The following is a 24,394-nucleotide window of genomic DNA, read 5'->3' as shown; positions in this document are numbered from 1 at the left end:
AATCCGTGTTTGATGTGCAAACCATCAGCTTTGCTACTGTGCCTTTGTCAAGCAGCCCTGGCTCTGCTCATCCTTGTGTGTGTGTGTCTCTCTCAATTAAGATTAAAAGCACCTTGTGTCATCATCCGCTTGCTTGCAAGGTAAGCCCCTCTGTAGTGCCAGTGCTGTACCCTCTCTGCTGCCTTGCCTTTATCTGATCCATTTGGAAACAACTTTCACATTCTCATTAGGCTCATTGCCTGCCCTCCCCTCCCACATGCACGCTCCCCCTGAGGCATTTAAGCATACTTGCTCTACCTTTGCAGATGTTGTTAAGCCTCTTACTGAATCTCACCCATGCAGGCTGCCTCTGTATGTTCCTAAGGAAATACAGACCTATTATACAGACTTTTCCTTTCTTCCTCCATTTGGCATATTATATCCCCATCATGACTGCTATTTAATTAGCACCAAGGAAAGCTTTCTCCAGCACTTTCCGCTGCAGAACATCACCAGAAAAGGAGGATGCAGCAGAAAATCAGGTTCACAGAGGACAGACCATTCACATTCCCCAGGTAAACTGGCCTGGGAGCTCTGGGCATCACCAAAGCTTATTTTTCCAGGTAGGCTGTCAACATTCCTCCCAACGGCAGACCTGCAGACTGTCAGCACTTAGGTGAAGTAGCTCACCTTTCCTCTCTGCCAAGGGAGTATCTCTCTGACCAAGAGCCAACCTTACCTCTCAGCAGCTGGACTGGCTAGCCCCAGGTTTAAAAAAAAAATAAATTTCTTAAAAATGAAGAAAAGGTCCAACACTGGCTAGAGAAGTAGAAGAGGATTAAATTTAGCAGCTGACACAAGCCCAATGTAGACATAATCTAGACTTCAAAAGAGGGGCTAGATACCATTTTGATCAATGAAGAGCAACAGAGATGGCAGAGAGGCAAGTGCCCTTCCTTTACACTACGTTCTCTGATCCTCCACAAGAATTTACTGCACTTTCAATCCATGTGGGAAACAACAAACTTGGCACACTTGAAATCTGCACAACTGTTTGGTGCACAGGCATTTATCCAGGGACTACAGAAACCAGTGTGCTCTATTTTGCAAGCACAAGCACCTCCACTCCCCATCAGAAAGGCAGAGAAGGCAGACATTCGCTATTCTTAAATGTCTGAGGACATGATACTGTCAACAGTCAACCCAGATGAGAAGGAAGAACAGTGTGAAAGGGTGCAGATGGGTAAAATCCTAAATCGGTGAGGCAGATCTCCTCAGCCAGTTAAGAATCCTTCAGAATTACAAACAGAGCAGCTCCTCCTGAAACCCAGGACCCCTGGGATCTAAGGAAATCCGAGTGCCTCAGTGGTAATTGTAATAAATCCGTAGCGCCGCGGAGCGGGCCCAACACACACAAGTTTGCTCCATGATTAAGAGATCTCTGTAACACCTTAAGGTCCCCCATGAGCCCAGAGCAGCGAGATACAGCTAACACGCATCAAACACATAAGAATATCTCAATCATTACCACAGCTGATGGTGGCTCTGAAACCAATCGATAGGGCAATTAGATTTTATCAGAACACGCCTCTCAGCCACCTACTTCTGCTGTCATTGCAGAAGCCTCAGTTACCCCTGCCAGTGCCAGGTCTCCAGGTGACTGACTGAGAAGCACCAGATTTTTGCTTTTTTTGCAGGTTTTTGTTGTTGGCATTCTTTATTTCCTTCAAAGGTTCAGTATCAGGGGATACTTCAAACACGAGGTAAGCTGTCGGCTATTCTTATCTAGACATCGTGCTTCAGTACACACACTAGCGGGGGGAAACACCACCCCCACCCCCAAATCTCTCATATGCTGAATCTCTAGAAGTAGCCCATAATCCATATCTAGTCCATATTGTCACTGTGGAACACCACCACTGAGGTCTGGCAGAGAAGCTAAGGAGGACAAAGCAGGAAACTGAGCTCTGCTGTTTAGTCATCACTTGCTTTTTGATCTTGGGCAAGCTTGCCGTTTTGCATCTCGGCCGACTCGTGCACTTCTACAACGTACGTGAAAACTGGTGGAGGGCATTATTTGTCCAACATTTCCGACGAAACTTTCCTTACTGGCAGCATACCTCCCTTTCCCCTGTAGACTAGCAATAGCACTGTAGACTAGCAATAACAGTCTGTCCATTTTTTATGGTAAGTGTATTTTCAAAGCACTGCAGTTCTCAGATTTGCTAGCCCAGACTTCTGTAAATGCTAAACTTATGAAGACGTCACAATCACTACACTGGTCTTAATCACACCTAAGTATGCAACAGAAAGCCTAGCCGTTTGTTTTTGGTGGCTCCAGATTCCTTCTCGCTCTTTGGGCCTCCCAAGATCCAAAGTACAGTGACTTTTTTTGTCCCAGCTACCCCAAGCCCTAAGACCGTATGTCCTCTAAACTTATCGTTCCAAACTGCTAGTGCCCACCACTGTGGATTATTACACCCACTGAGGTGGGTTATTAAATCCTCTTCTAGTCAGGGTCAAACTCTGAGTCTTTCAGGACCCAGTTATTTTCTAAGTCTTTCGGCTCCTGCCGTCCCAAACTAAGCTCTTCAGCTTCTGTTCCCAAACATAACCACCGCCATTGACATAGAGTAACCTGTTTTCACTTCTAAAATATCCAGAAGACTTCCAAGGATATAAATATCAGTGCTGCTTTTCCAGCCAAAGGCCTTATACATTCCAGTAATACATCAGTCTCTTCAGCCCCTTGTGACCTGAACATCAGCCCAGCTCTAGTCTGAACCCTGACTCTAGTCTCACCTATCTCCCAGAACTCATGAAAGCCCCAGAACTAACTATACGCCATCATTTTCCATTAGTTTCAGCCCCTTCCTGCATTTCAAAGACCATAAAAGATCCAGGAATACTTCTAATTTTCCAGTCCGTGCTGTTCGAAACCATAGCACTGCCTCTAATCCTGGTTTTAACTGTAAATCAAGGAACTCCCTCACAGAATTAATCATAAACCAACCAACTCTGCCAACTGCAACCCTCTTCTTAACCCCACGAGCCCTGCAATAAGCAAATCTCTTCCATTTGTGCTATCCTTACTCTCGATCCTCTATTTAGACTCAGGCATAGCCAAGAAGCCACGTAACACTTCTGAATCCTGTTTTAGCAGAGCATGCGCTCACCTCTCATCGTGCACATGTAGAATTTGCAGTCTGAGCTGCAGAGCAGACTCTGGATTGTCCAGCCTCTGCCGGCTGGGGCTGTATGCCTAACTTCAAACCGTAAGTGCTAAACCAGCAACAGAAAACATTATAGCAGCAGATTCCAACTTACTTTGAGAGCGCTGCAGCTTACAGTCATGAGTGATGCAGGAGTTTTTAAACGTGCCAGCATTAATATCATTTATTCAGCACTTTCCATCTCCAAATGCCTTTTTGAGGGAAAGTGTCTCAGAACCCAATGACACAGTACTGTTCTCAAAGGCATACAACGCAAACAGTAGACAACTAGGGGCACATTTCTTCTTCCCTTATTGTTGTAACTAAATGGTTTAAACAACAGCCAGCCTTTTAGACTAACCCAACACTCTCTTAAAATTATATATGTAGCAAGTAGTTACACCACCCTCCCCTTCCAGTGAAAACAAACAGAACCAAGATGTAAACCCAGTAATCGGCATCAACTACAAATACCAGCACATTTTGTATCTGTTCCCTTAACTTGTGTGTCCAGGAGGTGGTGGCATAGGTACCAGTTCAGCACACGCTCTAAAGCCAAAGCTGACAGGTTCTGCATAGGCTTTGGCAAATGAGTCTTCCCTTAATCAAACAAGCACATAGAGCGACCCAGCTACAGACAGCAGGGAAAAATTAGAATTAAACTGTCCCTGTGGAGAGGTGACAAAGCCTCCTCTCCCTTTAGAAACCTAATCTCCCCACCATCCCCCCAGCTACTCTTTTGCTGGTCAACTCTTGTTAAGACACACCAGATCTACCACGTCCTGAAACCCTGTGACTTGCCTGGTGGCCTCTGGGGTGAATGAGCCCTCTTCTATTTCACTGCTCAGACGTTCACTGAGGTCACAGCCAAGCACTGTGGTGCGTGTGCACGTGTGTGTGCACATGTGCAGCACCTATGTTTTTAAGAAGCTAACCAGAGAACCTCAAACATAAATTCTAGCAAATAAGAATGAGGACTTCTACATCTAATCTTTTCTACTGCTTAACAACGATGGGAATGAAAAGTATCCCTAGTATTTCTGGAATGGGTCCCAAAGACTTTCAGCAACGCTGGTCAAGACTAGCAGTTCGTCTGTAATGCAAACAGTATTAAAAACCATTTTAACATACAGGGTCAGCTGAGACATATGGACTCAAGCAACATCATACAGAAAAAATTATCTCTCTGCCCAGTCTGGCTCTTAGAGCTGTGTAGGAAAAGGGGCTGAGAAGACAGATTAATGAAGAGGATATGAAGATTTAGCTGTGAAAGCAAAGACTGGTAGCTGCCCATTGTTGCTTTACAGATGTGTCACAGATCCCCCAGTTCAGCACAATACATATATGGGACTGAACACTACTGCAGAAGTAGTCACACCAGTACAAATTTCACTGCAGGAAGAAGGAACCCTTCTCAAACCAAAGACAAACCAGGTACCTGCCATGTTACTGAATATCCTGCAAAGACATTCTCAAAGTGTATTAGATGTGGTATTCCCTTAAGATCCGGGCTTAAGTTACACAGTCAATAGAATGACTTACAAGAAAATATGAACAAAACCCAAAACATACAGATTTTCAGGAAAGGCTTGCGTTAACATACACCAAGGGATCAAATTCTGATTTGGAAGGACAGGGATCACTCCATATAAAAACTAGCGTAACTCCCAGGTTTTCCTCAATTTTTATTTATAATCAAAAGCAAATTGTAGATTCTGCAAACAGCAAACAGATCTCTAGTTTATTACCAGTGCCTCAGTTCTTGACTGATGAATATCTCACCAAAGCATCCTTGCCCATAGCTCCCTTACTGACCTGCAGAGAGGCACAATGCAGGAGCCAAGAGGAGCATTTCTCGTTTCACCATGTGAAGTTGAAACCAGGTGAACTTCCCCAAAAAGCAAGGATGTGCTACAAAACCAAATAATCATGCTCACAAAGGAGTTGGCAGGCACAGAGGCAGCATGGGGAACCTCTGATTAATGAAATTACAAATCAAACCATGCTCTCTGCAAGGCCTTTCTGCTTCACTTGACACTAACCCTGGGGACATTTCACTTCTTTGCTGGCGCAAGCTCCTTTGCCAGTAGTTTAACACAGACCGCTAGATTTGAGAATAACATAGGGCTGAGATCTCAAAAGGACTTTAACATTACCATGAAATCCTTTCCACGTTAATCTTTAGCCAGAATATTAAAAGCTTTCATACAGCTCACTCCAAAGAGTAACACGAACAGCCACAGAAAAAACAGCTGCTGAAAAAATGAACAAATGAAGGAGCAGAAGAGAAAGGAGGGAAGTCAAACCCAGACCAGCAGGACCTGCTCCAGCTGCTTACCTGCTGCTCCTAAGCCAATGTCAATGCTGTTTCTCTTGAATTCGCAGCGGCTCTGGGTCTCTGGCATAACGAGCTGACGGCTCTGATGCAGGTTGGAGATGATAGTGGAAAGGTCGTTATCACGGCTGCAACAGAGCAGAAAAGCACCAAGTTAAGGAAATCCTATTTGCCACCACATAATTGATTTTTGTGTGTATGAGCATATGTGTGCATGCACGCAAGATTCTTTTGTTTGCCCCAACATAGCTGTATTTCAAGAAGGGATCTCCCACTCCTACCCATCAGGTTCCTAGGTAACCTCCTCTAGTTTTGGGGAGTGGAGACTAAGTGCAAAGCACTTCCCAAACAGCTCTCATTTCCCATAAAGGACTCTGCAGCTGCCAGAGCTCCTGATTTCAGTTTTGCCAGATATAACTTGCGTGGGCCAGAACTTACATCTCAGATGGAAAAACTGAAAGTGTAGAAATTGGCAGATCTATTCCAGAATTAATAGGAACTTGAACTGAAATAACTGATAGTTTTCTATCAGTTGCCACACTTCTTTTCTTAAAAAAAGTAAGTTTTTCCATTCCATCACTGTTGGAATGCAAGAATACTTTATTTATTTGAATAACAGTTTTGGGTTTAGAGAGAAACCCACCATGGTCCCGGACATCGGCATTACTCAGAGCTGAGGGTACAGATTTGTTTACAAAACTAATTTTCAACTCTTCACTAACAGATCCTGAAATAATGCTCTCTTCCTTCTGGGAAAACAGAATGCATTAGAGCAGTTCAGCACTATTTTGCCTGTTATCCTTGCATGAGACTGCTGCTAAGTAGGCTAGTTTAGTCTTTTTCCTTTTCTTTTTTTTCCTTCTATGGAGAGAAAGAGCACAAAAAGACATCCACTGTAGCAGATACTGCAGTTCAGCTGGCAAATGCTTCTGCTTGCAAACTGCTATCCACTTGCTAAATATTTCTGAATAAATGATATACAAACACTGAAGAGGAAGAACAAGCTAAAACGTATCCATGATACTAAATGGAAATGCTGGAATATCTCCCTTCTGTTTGTTTGCAGTATATGTTAAATCACCCATCCTTCTAGCACAAGGTGCTTGCCCCAAGCTAAATGTGGCTATTTTTCTTCCTCCCGTCTTTCTAAATGGAAGATGACAGCCAGAAGAACCAGAGACACTTACAAAAAAATTATACATATTAGAAACATTGCCCTCCCTCCCACATCCACAGCTCCCTCCCAGCCTCTACTCACATGACAAATGCACCCACTCTGTGCTGCTGTGACACACAGCACATGACCACCAACTCACTGGTGCAGAGGAGAGTGTCCTCACCTGGGACCAGCAGGACAACACGGAGGGTGCATTATCTGCAGAATTACCTAGCAATCATCTTCCCTTAAATATCCCCCACTTATCCCCCCCTTACCTCCTCCCCACCTGCTGCACCCCCACCTACAGGCTATCAGCACTAGCAACAGGAGCAGATCTGCTCAAATGCTCCAGAGAGCCCATCCCTGCTGCAGAAGCAGGGGCTAATCTGTCGTCTAGCTCTCTGCTAATCAGATAAGTTTATGACAGAAAGTCTTTAGACAGAGGTACTTTCAGCCGGCGTCTGGCTCCAGATTTTCACAAGATGTAGCAGACAAAAACAGACTCTCATTTCAGCAGCCGCTGTCATGTTCCCTGCTGCTCCCCCCCCCCCCCCCCCCCCCGCGCACTCCCCCCACCCCCAGTCTTAGCAATGAGATAGGATGCTCAGATCTCAAAGCCTTTGAGCACCCATTGCATCTTCCTCCGCTAAACCAGTTCAGATTCCTCCTTATGCAAGCAGAAGGCTAATTACTTAAGCAAGCCCACAGGTGAGTGGGAAGCCCATTTCTCCTGTGCCAAGCAGTTTTGGGTCTTATCCTCTTTTAGCTGCCACCTTTAAGATGCATTATGCAAATATTTTGGTGTCTTAAGTCATTTATGGGATTAATGTGAAGTGATTATCAGTTCTTTTTAATCATGCCAATCAATAACTGGATGTCAGGGACAGAGGACAAATGCAGATAAACGCTGCCATCAGCACAATGCACAGGAAAGGGCAGAGGATATGAGCCAGAAGTGCAGAGCGAGAAAGGCAGGGAGTAGGAAGAGAAAAATGGGATAATTACATCTTTGCATTTGCAGAGTGTCTTGCATCCCAATCGAGCCCAAAGCACCTCTGATATGTAAACACATTAAGACAGCTACCAGAAGGAATTGTTTTCTCCACCACTAAAATGCAACTACCTGTCCTTCTGGAAAAGAGCATAGCAACTCTTTCACATGACTTGATTCTCCAAAATGCAAAGAGTGCAGAATACTGTGATATATCCACCAAAAACTATATCCCGGAGATGTATGTGGAAGGAAACGTTACCACACAAGAAACTGTATTTTTCTTCCCCAAAAATCTTTTGGGTTTAGGAGATTTTCCAAGGCCTTCAAATTAAAATCAGCATGGTATGCAAAGGAGCATTAGCAAGTCGTAACTCCACATGGGAGCAGATACCACAGGGCTGACAGGCACACACTACAGTCTTTGAATTCAACTCAGTCCACCCACGCAATTCGCAATTCGGCAGGATCCCAGGAAAACATGGCTTTGCCGGAAAACCTTTGCAGAAGGCAAACGGAACACCAAGGTGACATTGAGAGGAAAGGGGAGAAAGACTAGAGATAAGGCAAACAGGCTACGACAGCTTTTAGTACATCAAACTGTCCCCAGGAGTTGTTCCTTTTGTCTTAGCGCACCAGAGGTTTGAAGCAGACTGCCTTTTTGTTCTGGGCTTGTTCTACACCTGGCACAACGGGAGGTAGCTTATAGCTGGGGCTCAGTCTTCGCATGAGAAAAGAGAGTGAAAGGTAACCAGAGCTGCTTATGAAAAATTGAGATACCTTTCTGTGTAGGTAAAGGCTTTAAGCATTTTTTTAAAATGCTGTAGGCCAAGCTGGCCCCAGCAAATATAGCTCCACGCAGCTGCAAGCACACTCAGGGACTATGTGGACTCTAATAAGGGACGGACTTGTGTAAGGCTCTGCTCAGACCACAGAGGTCTTTCTACCACCATGGTGGGTCACCAGAATAAAACACCAGCTTTGGTTCTGCAGCTGACAACTCTCCCACCTCCAGCTTACCCGTGACTTGCATGAGATAGTAAACAAACATCACTTTTACAAGAGACCCTCCTGAACCTCCACAGAGCAAAGCCCAACCAACTGCTTTCATCTCAATGCCATTTAATAGAGGTAGTGAAAGTTTAACTTTTAATTGAGTTTCAGTCCTTCAAGTCCTATGCTATTTACACAGTGCTTTGGCCAGGAAGAAGGACTCTGCCCAGCTACAAGCAATTTTCAGAAACTAGCTGCTACTGCTTACTTGCTACCCTGGGCTGCGGCACTGCAGCTGCGCTCCCAGCCCTGACACCCCACTGCCTCAGGTTCGCTGGCCCAGCGGGAAGGCAGAACACCTAGCACTGCCACAGGCTGTGGGACACCTGCTCGGCCCATGTACTAAAAGTTGCAAAACATGAGCTGTGCCTCCAGCCTGGCCAAACCCCTTCACAACTCATTCCTGCCCCCGGCCCGGAGGCAAACACCTCAGCCAAATCGCCTTCACCCACACCAGCAGGCAGACATCCACCCCAGCCCTGGCCCATCCACCGGCCACAAAAATCCTAGAAAGAGCCTGGCAAGTTTCTCCACAGAAAACAGCTCTCTGAAAATTCAACCAACCACTCACCCCCTGCTGAAGGTGAACCGCACAGCAACGCTCCTCTCGGCAGAGCAGCCCCGGCGCCCAGCAAACGCCCACGGCACCGCGGCACAGGGAGCCCCTGTGCTCGGTTAGTGCCCACACCTGGGCAGGGATGCTGGTCCTCTGCCCCGTGTTTCAATGGCCTTTGACTGACTGTTCCCTCATTCCTCAGTCCCACTCCTCATTCTTCACTCCTACCTGTCAGCTACAGACTCGTGTGCCCACATCCCGTGGAAAAGGCCCAGCCCAGCCCCTACCAAAGCCCATCTCGCAGGCACTGGGTCTCCATGTCCGGAGCTGAGCAGCGCAAAGCGCATCCTGAACAAGTGGCACAGCACAGAAACGAGACCCTCAGCCCAGAGTACAGGGTGTTCTCTGTGTGTTCAACCTGCTCACCATACAGGACAGTGTTTTGAAAAGACAGCAAGTCTCTTGAGGAAAAGGATGTTTGTTCCTCTGGGTTTATACACCACCAAACTCGCTCACAGGAATCCTGTCATAGACAGAACAGGCCACAAATTCATCAGCTCGGGGCCCCAGCAAGCAGAGCCAGTGCAGGATTAAAGATCCTTCCCTCAGAGGGAACACAACAGGCAAAAGAATATCCAGCTTTGCAGGACCCAGGTCAAGCGTGCACTTTGGGGAGACCAACATACATGCAGTAACACCTAAAACTTGGCTGCTTTGTCTGGCATAGTGAGTGATGCAACGGGAGGCTGGGACCTAGGCTCACTGGAAGGGAAACTGGAATGGGTGTAACAGCATTCCCCCTGAAGTCCTCACCAGCAAAAGCCCAATTCTTGCATGACCTCAGCGGGAAGGAGCCCGCATCAAGGGGAATGCAGAGAGTTAGTCCTTCACATGTAGAGGATTCCCCCACCTGTGTGCTGAAGGCAGTCATTCCACCCAGATGCTCACTTGCAGCCCCAGCAGGGCAGAGTCACGCTCTGCTCTTCCTTTGTCTTGTCTCTGAGCCGCTGCTGGGTGCCTGTTAATGCAGGCACCCCCCCAAGACATGCACTGACACATGCACACACAATCAGATTAAAGGTCTGATCCCTTCCAGTAGCATAATATTATATTTTAAAAAACGGATTAGAGAAGGGGGCTTGAGCAAGATACAGATCTCCTGAAAGGTCAAGGAGGAGACAAATAGCCTTCTGTAGGGCTGCAGGTTGCCATGGCAACGTGCAGTTTGCATGGGTTTTGGTAATTAACGGTTTGGGGACCCACAGTAATACAGGTATGTTTCCAAGCAGCAAGGGAACATGTTCTGAGGCATGACTGCCTGGGCACTTCCATCTCACGACAGCAGGTTTTGCTCTTGCAGCAAAATGAAGGGTAGAAAACAAGAGTATGTACTGTCAGCAACTCCAGGGGCACGTGGCTGGTTGGCCATGTACAGATTTGCCTTCAAACTGGGAAGTGACTCCACGTAACTGACCGTCTTGTAAGACCTTTCTTCTGCTATCTGGCTCAGGATGGTCAAAGCTCTGATCACAAGACATTTTTCAGTATTTCTGCTATTTTGGCGGGCAAAGTTTTAGGAAAGAACTTGTAGCACTACAAGATTTTTGAGTCTGAATGTCAAATCCAGTAGACATTTAACCTCGATACAGAACATTAAAATTCACCCTTGTCTGGTATCTGAACAGTGAATATAAACATGCCTAGTAAAGATAATCTCCTGATTATCCTGTTGCTCACTCTCTATTTGAATCCACCATCCTGTTTTTCCAACATCATACTTAGCAGCAGTGGAGAGGAGTACAAGGTTACAAATTCGGAGGATCTTGTGTGGCAAAGAAGTATGTGGTGACTGCTGATAAAGAAGTGAGGTCCCATCTTCAGAAAGCTGTCCCTCCTACTAAGAAAGAAGGGAAAGGTAGCAGCTACCTAACAGCACTGTCGAACCCTCAAGGCCAACTCTGCAGCTTTGGGAACAGCTGCAAGTGGCACAGACCTCGTAATGAACCTGGCCTCATAAGGAAGACACTTCAACAAGGAGTAAAGCTGGCAGTGGTGATGCGTGCTTGTTTATGACTGTGCTCCACATAGCATCGGAGAAGTAACCATCCCACCAAACATGCCATGTATCTATCCTGCCTTTTCCTTGCCCATTTACCCACTGAAAAGAATGTCCTAGGCTTTTGCAAGCTGCTTTCCATCCAACAGGATTCCCACCCTGCCACAAGGCTGTGTCCTGCTGCCAAAAGCAACAGTAGGATAAGTGGCTGGGTATTATTATGAATTGGGCAATTTTCAAAACCTAATGAAGAGAGGGCACAGGAGCAACAGATCCATTTACTAGGAATGCAGGAAAGCTGTGATAAGGGTTTTGCCTAAGCCACAGGCAACTGAGCAAGCTCACTGGTACACCACAACTCGGGCCATGCATGCTGCAAGCAGCAACCACAGAGCTTTTAAGGACAAGTACAAATGGCTCCTTTACCTGCATGTAATATGAAATGAAATCTGCTCTCTAACAAAACGGCCATTTGACCTTGGAGGGTATTTCTGAAAACACTGGACACTTGACCTGTTACACTGGCAGCAAAAGAAAACTGCAGGGGAGCACAGCATAGAAGGCATATGCCACAGGTTCCGTGCTAGGTGCAGGAAAAAACAAAACAAGTCTTTCTCATCCTCAAACCTCACATCCAAACCCAATGAACACCACTGTAGGACTCTGGGAGTACAGTCAGGACACCACAGATACAGATCAGAGCCGACAGTCTAAAATTCCCTGTCACAACCCAATGCTCTGATATAAGAAGACCGTTCTGCAAAGCAGCAATGAGATGTACTAATAACTAATGGCTGCAAAAATTACCACTGGAGGAAAAAATACATTGCTAATGTTCTCTATGAATGCTTTGATTGCTGCAGTGTCTATGTTTAATGGAACTAACTGGTCCTCTGTCTCTCCCAAAGCTGGTTGTTCTGATGAGACTTTCTGTAATGGCAGTATAATGGTCCACCAGTGGTCATTTGATAGCTGCAGTGCTTACAGGAAAAGGCACTCAAGGAGACAGACAGCCACATCAACTGGTGGAAACATCACCCAGACAGAAGGTGTCTATTTGGGACAAGATGTCACAACAATCCATTGACTCATCTGTGCAGTCCGCAGCGAAGCACCTGCAGGACAACAGCTAAACCAGCAGGACTATCATTTCTGGCACACATTGCATGAGCAACGTCATCTAATCTAGTTAATGAGCCACAACCTGTGCTCAAGGAAGGAGAAGTCCATCATAAGAACTGCCACTGAACTGTCAGACTTGCTAACTGTGGCCATCCCTTGGGATGTATAAATGAATTAGGAGCAAGCCCTTCCAGGGACGCCGTGGTAATCAGACATGCAGCAATCCAGTGCGACCAGCTTCTGGGAATGATAATCTTTTCTTGAGCAACATCTGCACCATAATGCTCTGACTGGCACTGTTTGAAGCCAGCAGCTATTGCTCCAAGATCCCTTCTGGTCCTGTCTTGTCCCCTGGTCCTCCTGCTGACCAGCATTTGGACCCTCACTCCCGTCACCTCTCCTCAGTCTCAAATGGTCCCAGCAAACCAGTCCCTTACACCTGCTGAAAGCCCTCTTCCCAGCCTGGTTCTGGAGCCAGCCCTGCCAGCACATTCAGCATGCAGTGACTTACAGAGGGGACTAGACAAATGGAGCAGACACCTCAGTCTCTTGGCCCCTTAAGAGAGGTTAAGCAGAGAGGTGCTGACAAATGCCTGGGCTGCCCTGCCCCTGTACGGGCACCAGCGTGCAGACATACCGCCCTTGGGATCCTCCAGAGGTGGCAGCTTCCAGCAATTGTTAACCCAAGCCGGATTCAGACTGGGAGCAATGCCTTTTAAATGTATTTCATTTACAGACATTAGGAGCAACTGCATCTTTAACAAGGAGAAGGATGAGGAGACTAATGGATGGAGACAATTAACCAAAATATAAATCAGTGTCAGAGTCTCTGCAGTTAGCAGAGGCAGCCAGGCGCCCGCAGGGTCTGGTGATTCTTGCAACATGCTGCTCACAGTGACTGCAAAGAGTGATTGCAAAGAGAGGGAAGGAGAGGGGAAGGAGAAAATTTGGTCAAAATGTAAATAATTTTCAATAGTGGCTGCCTCCCTGTTTGCTGCAGCCCTCTCCAAACAAGGAGGCAACAGTAACCTCACTACAAAGGCTGCCCCGTCCTCCCCGCAGGGTGAGCCAGAATGCATGCCTCCTACCGTCTATCCTGCTGCAGGCAGGGTTTGCTCCACCCATGCTCTGAGCTGCAAGATCACACACAGTAACCTTTCAGTGCTTGGTATCAGGCATAAAAAAGTGCAGGTCACTCTGCAAAGGTGGTATTTCACCTGTGGTGCAGCACCACTCAGCAGTACCCAAAAAAGGCTGCTCCAATGGTTAGGATACTTAGCACAGGTTGGAAACTCGTGCTGTCGTTGTTTTGCTCCAGTTTCCTGCCCAGACTTCGCTGGCATGTCAGTTTAACCACTTCGTGCTGCTGTTCTCCATACACATGGGGATGCACAGGGGCACTGTGTGAGTGAGAGGCATTAGACACTAAGAGGCAACCTGGTACTCCACAGCAGAAGTTCCAGATGCACCTGAGATAAAAAAAGAGGGAGTGATATTCTCAGTAGACACAAAGTTACAGAGATTCAGAGACTGCAAGACAGTTCACTGAGAAAATGGTGAATTAATCTAGCACTGGACCAGACAGGATAAGTCTTTTCATAATAATTAATCAAATCAAAGGCAAACTGGGAAAACCCAGTCAAAAATGTATGACTGTCTTTGAAGGGATGCAAAGCAGGAGATTGATGCCAGGTTTGGAGAAGATAAGAGACTCAGAAAAGTAGCATGGGAGGAAATAAAACCAGAAAATATTTCTTTTTAAATATGTTTCACTGGCTCTCCATCCCCTTAACGATCACACAGTAAGTGCAGGGATTATATTAAATTTTACTGATCAATACAGTTGCCATAAAACTGTCCCGACCCTCGGTCCCTCCCTACAATAAAGAAAAAAAATCCAATATGCAAAAAGAGGAATGTCAGAGCTTGCAGGGGATAAGATGCGAGGACATTGATTAAAGCCAGGGAAAGTGGGAGATCAACACAGGTGTGTGCCCATGCATCCTTCACGCAGACCCTCCTGTGTCACTGAGGAATACGCATGAGGTTTCTTTTCCTTCTCATTCCCAGCCTGACCGGACGCAAGTTCAAGAGTGTATTCCAGTGGTACCTCCAGCTCAAGTAACAGATTCACAGACTCCGTTTACTCGGCAGTGACTTCCTTCTACGCACTGTACGCACCCATGCCAGCCAGGCCCACGCACCTTGCCTGGCCAGGTCGATATGCCAGGAACGACAGAGACTTTGCAGCTCCAAGGAGATGGCAATATTGCCAGAACCTGCAGAAGCACAAGTGACTTTTTCTTCTCTGTTGATCTCCTCTCCCCTCTCCTCACCATCTCCTCAAAAGACAAGTTTCTGGTGTTGTGAGGATGAGAGCAGCGTCACAGTCAGACTGTTGTCAGTTACTGCTGCTCACGGCTGGGATGGCTGTACTGTTTGTGGGGTGAAAAGCTGGGTGGCTGGCCAAGCCCAGCTAGTGGTGGTGAGCAGAGTTGTATCCCACTGGCACCAGGCACACAGGGTGCTCCCCAGGGTTCCACGCTGGGGCCAGCCCCGGTTAATGTCTTTAATCAATGATCTGGATGAGGGGGTTGAGTGCACCCTCATTAAGTTGGCAGGTGACACCAAGCTGGGTGGGAGTGCTGAGCAGCAGGAGGGCAGGAGGCTCTGCAGAGGGGTCTGGGCAGGCTGGACTGATGGGACAAGGCCAGTTGTGTGAAGTTCAACAAGGTTCCATGCCAGGTCCTGCACTTGGGTCACAACAGCCCCATGCAGCGCTACGGGCTTGGGGAAGAGTGGCTGGAAAGCTGCCTGCGGGAAAGGACCTGGGGGTGCTGGTCAACAGCTGGCTGAACATGAGCCAGCAGTGTGCCAGCAAGGTGGCCAACAGCATCCTGGCTTCTGTCAGAAACAGTGTGGCCAGCAGGACCAGGGCAGTGACCATCCCCCCATACTTGGCATTGGTGGGGCCACAGCTCGAATCCTGGGTTCAGGGCTGAGTCCCTCGCTGCAAGGGGACACTGAGGGGCTGGAGCGTGTCCAGAGCCGGGCAGGGGGCTCGGGCACGGGGCTGACGGGGCGCAGCTGGGGAGAGTCAGTCTGGAGAGGAGGGCGCTCGGGGGGACCTTCTCGCTCTCCACAGCTGCCTGACAGGAGGGTGTAGCGAGGTGGGGTCGGTCCCTTCTCCCAGGTAACAAGCGACAGGAGAAGAGGAAACGGCCTCGAGTTGCACCAGGGCAGGTTTAGATTGGGGATTAGGAGAAAATTCACTGAAAGGGTGTCCAGCACGGAACAGGCTGCCCAGGGAAGCGGTGGAGTCGCCATCCCTGGAGGTATTTAAAATACTTGTAGATGTGGCGCTTAGGGACGTGGTTTAGTGGTGGACTTGGCAGTTCCGGGTTAACGGTTGGACTCAATGATCTTAAAGGTTTTTTTCCAATCTAAACAATTCTATGATTTAGCAACAAGCAGTCAGTGTGAGTGTGTTGCTCAGGGCTACCCAAACTGGAGCACACGCCCAGGGACAGGACGAGCATGTAAATCAGTTGGTGACTGTGTGAAGGGAATAATGAGCTTTTTATGGAAGCCACTAAAAGCAAAACCCAGATTGGTCTATAAATACTGTTGCATCATTACAGCTCTGAGAAACCACCTTATGTAACAGCACAACTACGTGAAGTCAGGACTGGTATAAAATAACCACTCAAAGGCTCTCGTAGTTTTTAGTTAGCGTTTTTTCAAACCCAAAACAAAACTAATAACCAATTTCCAGAGAAACATGTGTAATGCAGCTCAGCCCTTGAAAAAAATCCACCTTCTGTCTCCCTACCATGCACAGGTAAATCTGGGGCTCATTAAAAGGACCCAGAAAGACAGACATGACCTGGGGATCACTGGCTGTTGTGCTGCCGCAAGAGAAATACCTGACCGCAGCTCCCACACGAAATGCCACCAATATCACTCCTTTTCCCTTATCCTGCAATGCCCAGCCTCTGTGGGCCATTTAATCACAGATTCATTGATTTTAAGCCCCAGAAAGGACCATTATATCTACCTCGTCTGACCTCCTGCACAGAATCTGTCAGAAAATCACCCTATTGTACTCCCAGTTAACAGTGGCAGCTCAGAGTGAAAAAAATGTGTGATCTGTGTCTCTGCCCACCAAGACACAAATAGAGACCCTCCATCTCAGAACCCCAACCACACTGAATTGAGTGCTATGGGAGTAAAATAATCTGCTCATTCCCAAGAGCTGATGAATCCTCTCAGCTTCTTCCTTACTAGCATGTAAACCTTCCCACCCAGACGAAAAAAAGTACATTTCAAAAGATGACCGCTCTGACTCCCTGCTGCATGCACAGCATCAAATCAGTGCAGGATTAACCACCTTCCAGCCTGGCAAAGCTGAGAGTCATCTTGGGATAAGAAATTCTGCAAAATAACTTTCTCCTCAGCATGTCTTGGTTCACTCTGCCATGGCCTTTGAGCAGACAGGCAAGGTCACTGACTGTGACACTCCCAGGCAGTAAAACTAGGGTCACTGAGTCAGCAGAAACAGAGAAGGGATGTGGATCAGGGAAAGCTCGCAGCTCAGACCGATCAAGGGCTCTTCCCCTCCTCCCTCACTCCTGCTTATCACCTTGCACACAGCTCAAAACATCCAGCAACATCTCCCTAATCACACAGAGCACAGCCAATACCTCTCGTCTCAGGTCGACGGTGGACAGAACAGCCAGAGCAGGGTAAGACCTAAAGCTGGGCACAGGAGGATTTGGGTCAAGGATCTGAAGGCTCTGATCAGGTGACTAATAAAGAAGTGGATGGGGCTGGGGGTGGTGCAAGGGGGGGCAGCAGAGTTTGTTTCACTGTTAAACAATAGGCGGCATGACCCACTGACAGGCTGTGTCACTTTTCCATCAGAGATAGGCAGATAAGCCCCAGACAAAGAAGCTGGATGCAAGCAAGTGTATGTATGTGCAACTCTGAAGAGCAGAGGGGTTGCTGCCTTCCTCCAGACCACTCTGTGCCTTACTGCCTCTCCCCATCCCACTCGTCACACTCCCCGACCTCTCTGGCACAATCTGGGCAGCCTTAGCTGCTCCAACCTGCCACTTCATGAACTGCAATTTGGCAAACTGCTGGGAGGCAAGCTACGTTATGATGCACTTTCTGGCTCCCTCTCCTTATTCCCAAGTTCATTTCTAACTTCTCTATCTGCTGCAAAAACCTAGACCACTCACCTACCTGGCAACTGACATTTGTAGCCAGCAATGTGTTCAACAGCACTTTCACATGCTCAATCCAGTGCAGACTGGCCCTGTTGTTCAGGAACCCAGCTTAGGGCCCAGTAAAGCTAATGGAAAGACTCCCAGCTACCTCCCCCGCCACAGCGGTAAGCTGTACCCTGCCAGGATTTTGCACTCTAGACAGAAGCAGAAGCATGACTTCCAGCAGGCAAAGCTCAGGGCACAGCTGCCCCTCATTCCTTGGCCTTCTTGGTTACATCTTTATTGCTCAGTCTTTTGGTTGCCTTTTAAAACTTCATCATTGATAAAAAAAACCTCTCAGTCACTCTCTGTCCTTCTTAGACATCAGTCTCGATAGACCTTTTTTTTTTTACCAATTTACCAACATCCCACTTCTGCCTCTTGAGCATCTCCACCTTCTGACAAGATGCCACCCATCAGACACTGGCAAAAAGGGAAGGAAAGGGAAAAAATGAGGAAAGGGTAAAGAGGAACAAGGGAGGGGTAAACAAGTTTGACCAACTGGAGGGAGCTGAGAGGCCTGAAAATCCCAACCCCAACTATGGGCCATACAGCCCTAATTCTCCCTGCAGACTTACCTTGAAAAAAAAAAGTATAAAAATAATCTTGCAATGTCCCAAGCAAAATGCTCATAAAATTTCATTAATACTCATGACAGTTCATAAAAATGATCAGTAGAGTTGGCAACTCCAAAATTAGGTGTAAAGATGTTTTTATTCTAATCCTGCTCTGTCATTCAGCTCTGCAAGGCCATAAATAAAAATAAGACGGAACTAACACCACATTGATGCTGGACTGGAGGTGGAAGAGATAAAGCACTGAGATGAAGTGTAAACCCAGTCTATCACTGCTGGCACCTTATTCCGAGAGTCGGTTTTGACATGTGCCCATCTGCTAAGGTGCCACAAAAGCACTTGACAAAGGGGATGCCCACGCATTTTAGCCTCAGATTTCCCCTCTTGTCTACAATAATGCAGATAGGGCTTCTGAGTTTGGAAAACTCTCAGACAGGCCTAATGCATCTTGAATCCTGCACTTCCACCACAGTTGTAATGTTGGGAGCCAAAAAGCTTACTGTGCTGCCGGATAAAGGAGCACAGGGACTTGAGAAAAGGAGGAGCTCACAAAGCCTAAGAAATTATGAGAGCCTGAACCCAAGTAAGGTAGGGAAAACCTTAAACACAGTCAGTCACTTTACAACTCCTCCACCACCAGCAGGATACACCGGCCCTCCAGATGAGACACCTCACTCACCCAGACTTGTAAATAGTACAGGGATTACAAAAGTATGGTGTAAGCACTGTGCGAGACCATCACTGGGAAGGTACAGCTCCCGGGAAGCACCTTTCCCCTGTGATGCTTGCATTGCTGCGGTCTTCTGAGGCAAAAACCATGAAGATCTTGTGCTATCTTCCTCTCATAAGGACATGGAACCCAGTACCCCAAGGTGGCAAGAAGCCTGAAGGTTAGTTACAGACTTTTCTCCCACCTGCCGTTCTTTCTTAGTGCGAAAGTGCAGCACCCAGTTACACACAACTAGTCCCTTGAAAACATCTTTCACTTCTGCCTTCCACGCACACATTTGTTGGGCAGCAACCCAACACAAATTCACCAGAGTCCAGAAAGATTTTCCGTAACAGTCCATCTTCATCAGTTCATCTGCCACAACCACTGCAAGTGTCTGTACGTTTTTTCCCTGAACATCCATCAAGCCCATGCTATTGATCACCCACCCCTCTCCCCGAGCACAGGCTGAAGCTCACCTTGGCCACTAACAAAGGAAGTTTCACTAGGAGAATAATGAAGGCAACCATGGCAAACAGAAATGCAGTTGGAGGGTGGGGCATTGCATACTTTTAACACCCCCTTATTGTGGGTCAAGTGCATTTCATGAATACCTAAAACCGTCTACATTCTGCTCTTCCCTGCCTCCTCACTATACAGACCGTGTGAGTCAGCCTCCAGTACTCCCTGCCGCTTGAACTCCTGCAGCTCACATCGGATCCCTCCCTCACCCTAGAGCTTCGGGGTCTCTTTGTTTTCCCTTCCATCACTTCCCAGTGGCTTAGTGTGTTCCCATGTGTTGTGGTTTAACCGAAACCAGGACACCGTGCACATTTATAAACCCTTCTTCCAGTTCCCTGGTTCGTCCGTAACACCAACCTAATCATCCCTGCTTACCCCAAATTTCCCCAAGTTCCAACGTCTCCCACACTGGATCTCCAAACTCGTCCCTTAAAAAGCACTTCTGGAACTCTGTTCCTTGTCAGAATCCAAGTCACACCCACAGCCTCACTCTCTGAGCTAAGCAGCTGCTCCTGCTGCATGCGTGCAGTGCAGGGAAGATCCAAACAATTCCTCTCTGCCTGCAGCACCAGGCAGCCTGGAGGTCCTGATTTTTCTCCTGACAGGTTTTTTGGCACATTTGATTTGCACCACAACCAATGGGCTTGTCCTGCTGACATGCAGAGCGTTCCATGAAGTTTTGGACTTGTCTAGATGCCGCGTTCCAATGTGCCTCGGTAACAGAATGTTTTGCTCAGCCAATAAAAAGAATGTGTTGCTGACACGCAGCTAGTGCGCCTAACGGATATAAGGTCTCTTTAAATCTCCCAGATTCTTCTCATTTTCTCAATTCATTAAGACACTTGCTTTGAACTGATGAAATATTAAAATACCCAAATGAGCGATTTTGAATGGGCGATAGGGTGTAAGTTTAGACAATGGACAGTGGGAACCGATGAGCTACAACAATCACTCACATATCCAATCTATTAAGGACAAGACAGACATATTCACAGTAGGGTGTGAAAAGGGAGGTCAGAAAACCTTCTATTCCAGAAACACGCCCTTCAAGTTTTGATCCAACATACCATCTAAAAGCAGAAGGATACGATTCTCTTTTTGGTCGCTATATGCAGCTGAAATACATCAAGAATGCCTCCCCAAAGCTGCAACCAAGCTTATGCATATCTCAATAATATACCAGGGTCTTAAGATGCCCTCACATGCCCGGTTTATCCAGAGTCCTTTCAGCTGCCCTACAAAAGGTCCATTACACTCCCCCTCCCATGATAGATACCCTAGAGATGACAACACGCTGGGGATAAATACGAAGAACACTACTCTTGAATAAACATTCCCTCTTTTCTTGTAGGTATCTAATAGCTTTTCTCACCTATCTTATTTGAAATATAATTCTATTCTTCTAGATTTAAAATGAAAGCTAAACCTAGTTTATCAGCTACCTACTCTGCTCTATCACTTCTCTGAATCCCTGCTAGTACACAAATGGTCTCCTTTCCCCAACCCCAAATGAAGCTTCCTGGGAATGAATATATGAGCAAAAAGTACTGCTAATGAAATAATAATGAAATAATTTTTTCAGATCAAATAATACTTTTCAGCAAACCAATAGTTACTCTTTTTTTTCCTCCCTGTTCATCCACTCTTCTCTACAACTACGTTTGCTCCAGAATCTGCATCAATAAGGCATAGATAAGGCTTTGTTTGCCTTTATCCCTACAGGAAAGGGAGAAGCAAAAGCTACCTGTAACTCTGCTCTGCATGCGTCCTTGCAAATCCCCAGCCTAACTAACACACTCACGTGGGCCATGGGGAACATCCTGCCAGCGGCTTCTGTGGAGTCCAGGAATACACACAATGTCTATGGCTAAATTTCATCAGTGCCTTCCAGCAAGGTGGTATCAAGAATGACTGACTTTGCTTCCTGCCAGTAGCAGTCTTTTGTGTGTGGGGGTGTGTTTAGATCCACAAATAAAAGGAAATATTATACTCTACAGCATAGAGCCAGGTCTGTACTGTTGCCACCTGAAGTCCCCCAAAAAGCAGCTGACGGAACCTCGCAGCTCCTCCTGTTTTATCTCAGCATCTATGCTTTCGAACTTCATATGGATGCTTCGTGGCTGATGAAACGCAAGCAAACCAAAGGTTGCTTACAGGGGTTTTTTCTACGGAACTGGAGGCTTAGCTCCCTAGCTGAACATTCCCAAATGCTCTTCATTCAGACACAGAACGTTCCGGTTAATGTCTATCAACTGTGTGGATTTGCTGTGTATTTACTTTACTTCTCTTCTCCCAGTTAAACAAAAGAACACATCCATTTACTAGCTGGGCAACTATTGTCCATAATCAAACAGGTATGTCACTGTTTGATGAACAAACTGAGTTCACCCATCTGGAAAGTCTTTTCCTTTAACATATTGTCTCCACACAGCCATGCCTTGACTGCCAACAACAGTGGCATTAGCCAAGAGCTTTCTTCTATTTATTGGCTTTGCCTTCAGGAAGCATGTCCTGGTTCACTGGTTTAACAGTTACAAAGGTGAGAGCTCTTTGTATATGCCGCCAAGATGAGGATTAAAACATTTCCTTAAGCAGTCTATGTCCCAAAGCCACAGCAGAAATAATCTGGAAGGACTGTATTCAGCCTCATGTGAAGTAAGTGTCCTCCTCATACCAGTCCAGGAGTCACAGTTAATGCATTCTGCTGTATTTCACTGGGATCTTTTTTAAGCTTTCTGTACTATACAGTCAAGAGTCAGCTTCACAGTTGTCCTCCAAAGTCATCGTGAGTTATGGAAACACCTCTGCAGGTCTATATACAGTATCTCATCAGTCTTCTCTGCCCTGACTTAAGTCAGATGGGCAAATTCTGACTCCTTCTGTTTAGTTTAGCTCACTATCAGCTTTTTCAACTGGCGCTGCTGCTTCAGCCCTGCTGTGCATTGGTGTCGAGGCAGGAACCAGTGCCTGACAGAAGGGCAAAGGCAGGCCCCCTTTTGAAGGCACTCTTGTCCCTCTGCCACGGTCTGATTTTTCTGCTGTAAGTTAAGAGGCGCTTATCTGACAAATACCAGCTCTTTTAGCAGCAGATGCTAAAGACTGCAGGGCATTAAGGGATCGCATCCAGCTTCCAGCTGCTAAAAACTTCTTGTGACCTTTTAGTACCTACTTCAGGTCTCCTAGATTAAAAGGCAAAAGCTTACTAGGATAAATAGATAAATAAATAAATAAATAGACAACCCAGAAGCCATCCTATATCAATCCTTAAAGGGCAGAGCAGCAGGATGCTCTGGCACTTGATAACCTTACCTGTACCACACAGCAATACTTTGTGCTGAGTCAGGATCAGCCTTGACATGTTCAAAACCATCTACTTTTCAATACTCCTCTCCTGCTTTCTTTTTCTCTCCCTGTGTGTCTTTCCAAAGGAATGCGCTAAATCAGTGAATTTCCCTTTAGTTTGCTTCTCCTGTCCCATTTCCCATGTATTTTTCATCTGCTTCTTCCACTTGGCCTCATTTGTTTCATGCCCTCTTCTTGACTAACCTGTTTCATTCCTCCTTAAATACAGTTTTCTAAAAAGCGTGCCGCTGTACCACGTAGACCAAACACATTCATGTAACAATCCAGTAAAAGCACTGCAGTTTAAACTTGGTTCTGGCTGAGCAAGGGTTTATACCAGGGTTAAATCAATGTGGAAAGGCGCACTAAGTATGTTAAGAGTCAGATTTCAACAGATACATACACAGGCTCTTGGCCAAAGTCTGTCTGCTTAAAATACATTCTAATATGGTTCATGCCCATTCAGAAAGGCTGGTTACACACCACTGTAATCTTTGTTTAAATTGTGGTTGTTAAATGCATTTTATTTGCTCTGGGCAAATGATGCTTTTGTTTCTTTACATGTCCTTATGCAGCCTTCATGTGACATGCACCTAGATAAAATTGCCCCCTGGGAGGCCCAATAAGCTTGGAGTGTCCCCTCAAGTGGATTTTTTTCTTATGGCAGTAAAGAGACTCTCTTGCATGCTCCTGCCTCTGTCCTTTGTCACTGTTTTATGCCTGCACCAGCACAGGACTTTGAAGATAGAAATGCTACCTTGGACAGTCTTCAGCTTGCTTACCATGGAACCAAAAGCTAAAGCATGTACCTGGACGTCAAGATGCCCAGATCAATTCTCCGTTATGCTCCTTGTCTTTGTACCCAGCTTTAACCAAATCACATACCACCTTCTTTCCTACCAGTCAGGCCATCTTTAACAAGGGCAGCAGTAAACAACTCTGGAAACAGAAATGGTTTAATTGCACTGACAGCCTCTTGAAATTCTCAGGTGGGCAAGATGTTTATTCCATACCCAGCTGCATCACTGCATGGCATTAACATGCACCGCCTCTTATCTATTTGTCACTCACCTCCCCGAAGTTCCCTCAATACATCAAGTGGCAACAAATAGAAGAAAGATCCTTTTCCTCCCTGGAACTCCTTTCTATTCCACAATTTATTTTCATGAGATACCTCAACCTCAGAAAGGTAATCCTGCCCGTGGTGCTGAGCAACTGTGACTCATGCTTAAATCTATGGGAGCAGAGAGCAGGCATCTTGTGGCGGAGACCAGGCTTTAACCTTGTGTTCACTATTTCAAAATAACAACTTTAACACATTCCAGCAAATTATTCCAGGAACGGTATGTTCATACAAGGGAATTCTACCTTAAAAAGGAAATTTTAAAGGAAGACTAGTTGTAAACAAAATCTCAAACCTGCATGAACTTCAAAGGTTAAAAGGGAAGGGAGCAAAGCACCTGGCATGAGAAGGAGAGATCCTAATCTCCCCTTTCAGGACAATTCCCCTATC

The 24,394-nt window shown here is 46.5% G+C and overlaps 1 protein-coding gene across 9 annotated transcripts in view; it reads right to left on the bottom strand.

Annotated features, from left to right (window-relative positions):
• The window catches only part of SAMD11 (sterile alpha motif domain containing 11), a 132,511-nt gene that overhangs the window by 54,406 nt on the left and 53,711 nt on the right, over positions 1–24,394 (bottom strand). For all 9 annotated transcript variants that reach the window (XM_080380032.1, XM_080380034.1, XM_080380033.1 and 6 more), the window contains one exon: positions 5,530–5,654. In XM_080380032.1, coding sequence (XP_080236158.1) covers positions 5,530–5,654 — 125 coding nt within the window. The remainder of the gene's footprint in view (positions 1–5,529; positions 5,655–24,394) is intronic.

Source organism: Falco punctatus (genome assembly GCF_963210335.1).
Source record: "Falco punctatus genome assembly, chromosome: 3".
Classification (NCBI taxonomy): domain Eukaryota; kingdom Metazoa; phylum Chordata; class Aves; order Falconiformes; family Falconidae; genus Falco; species Falco punctatus.
Note: the sequence above shows the minus strand (reverse complement) of the source record. Positions and strands in the feature narration are given on the sequence as shown.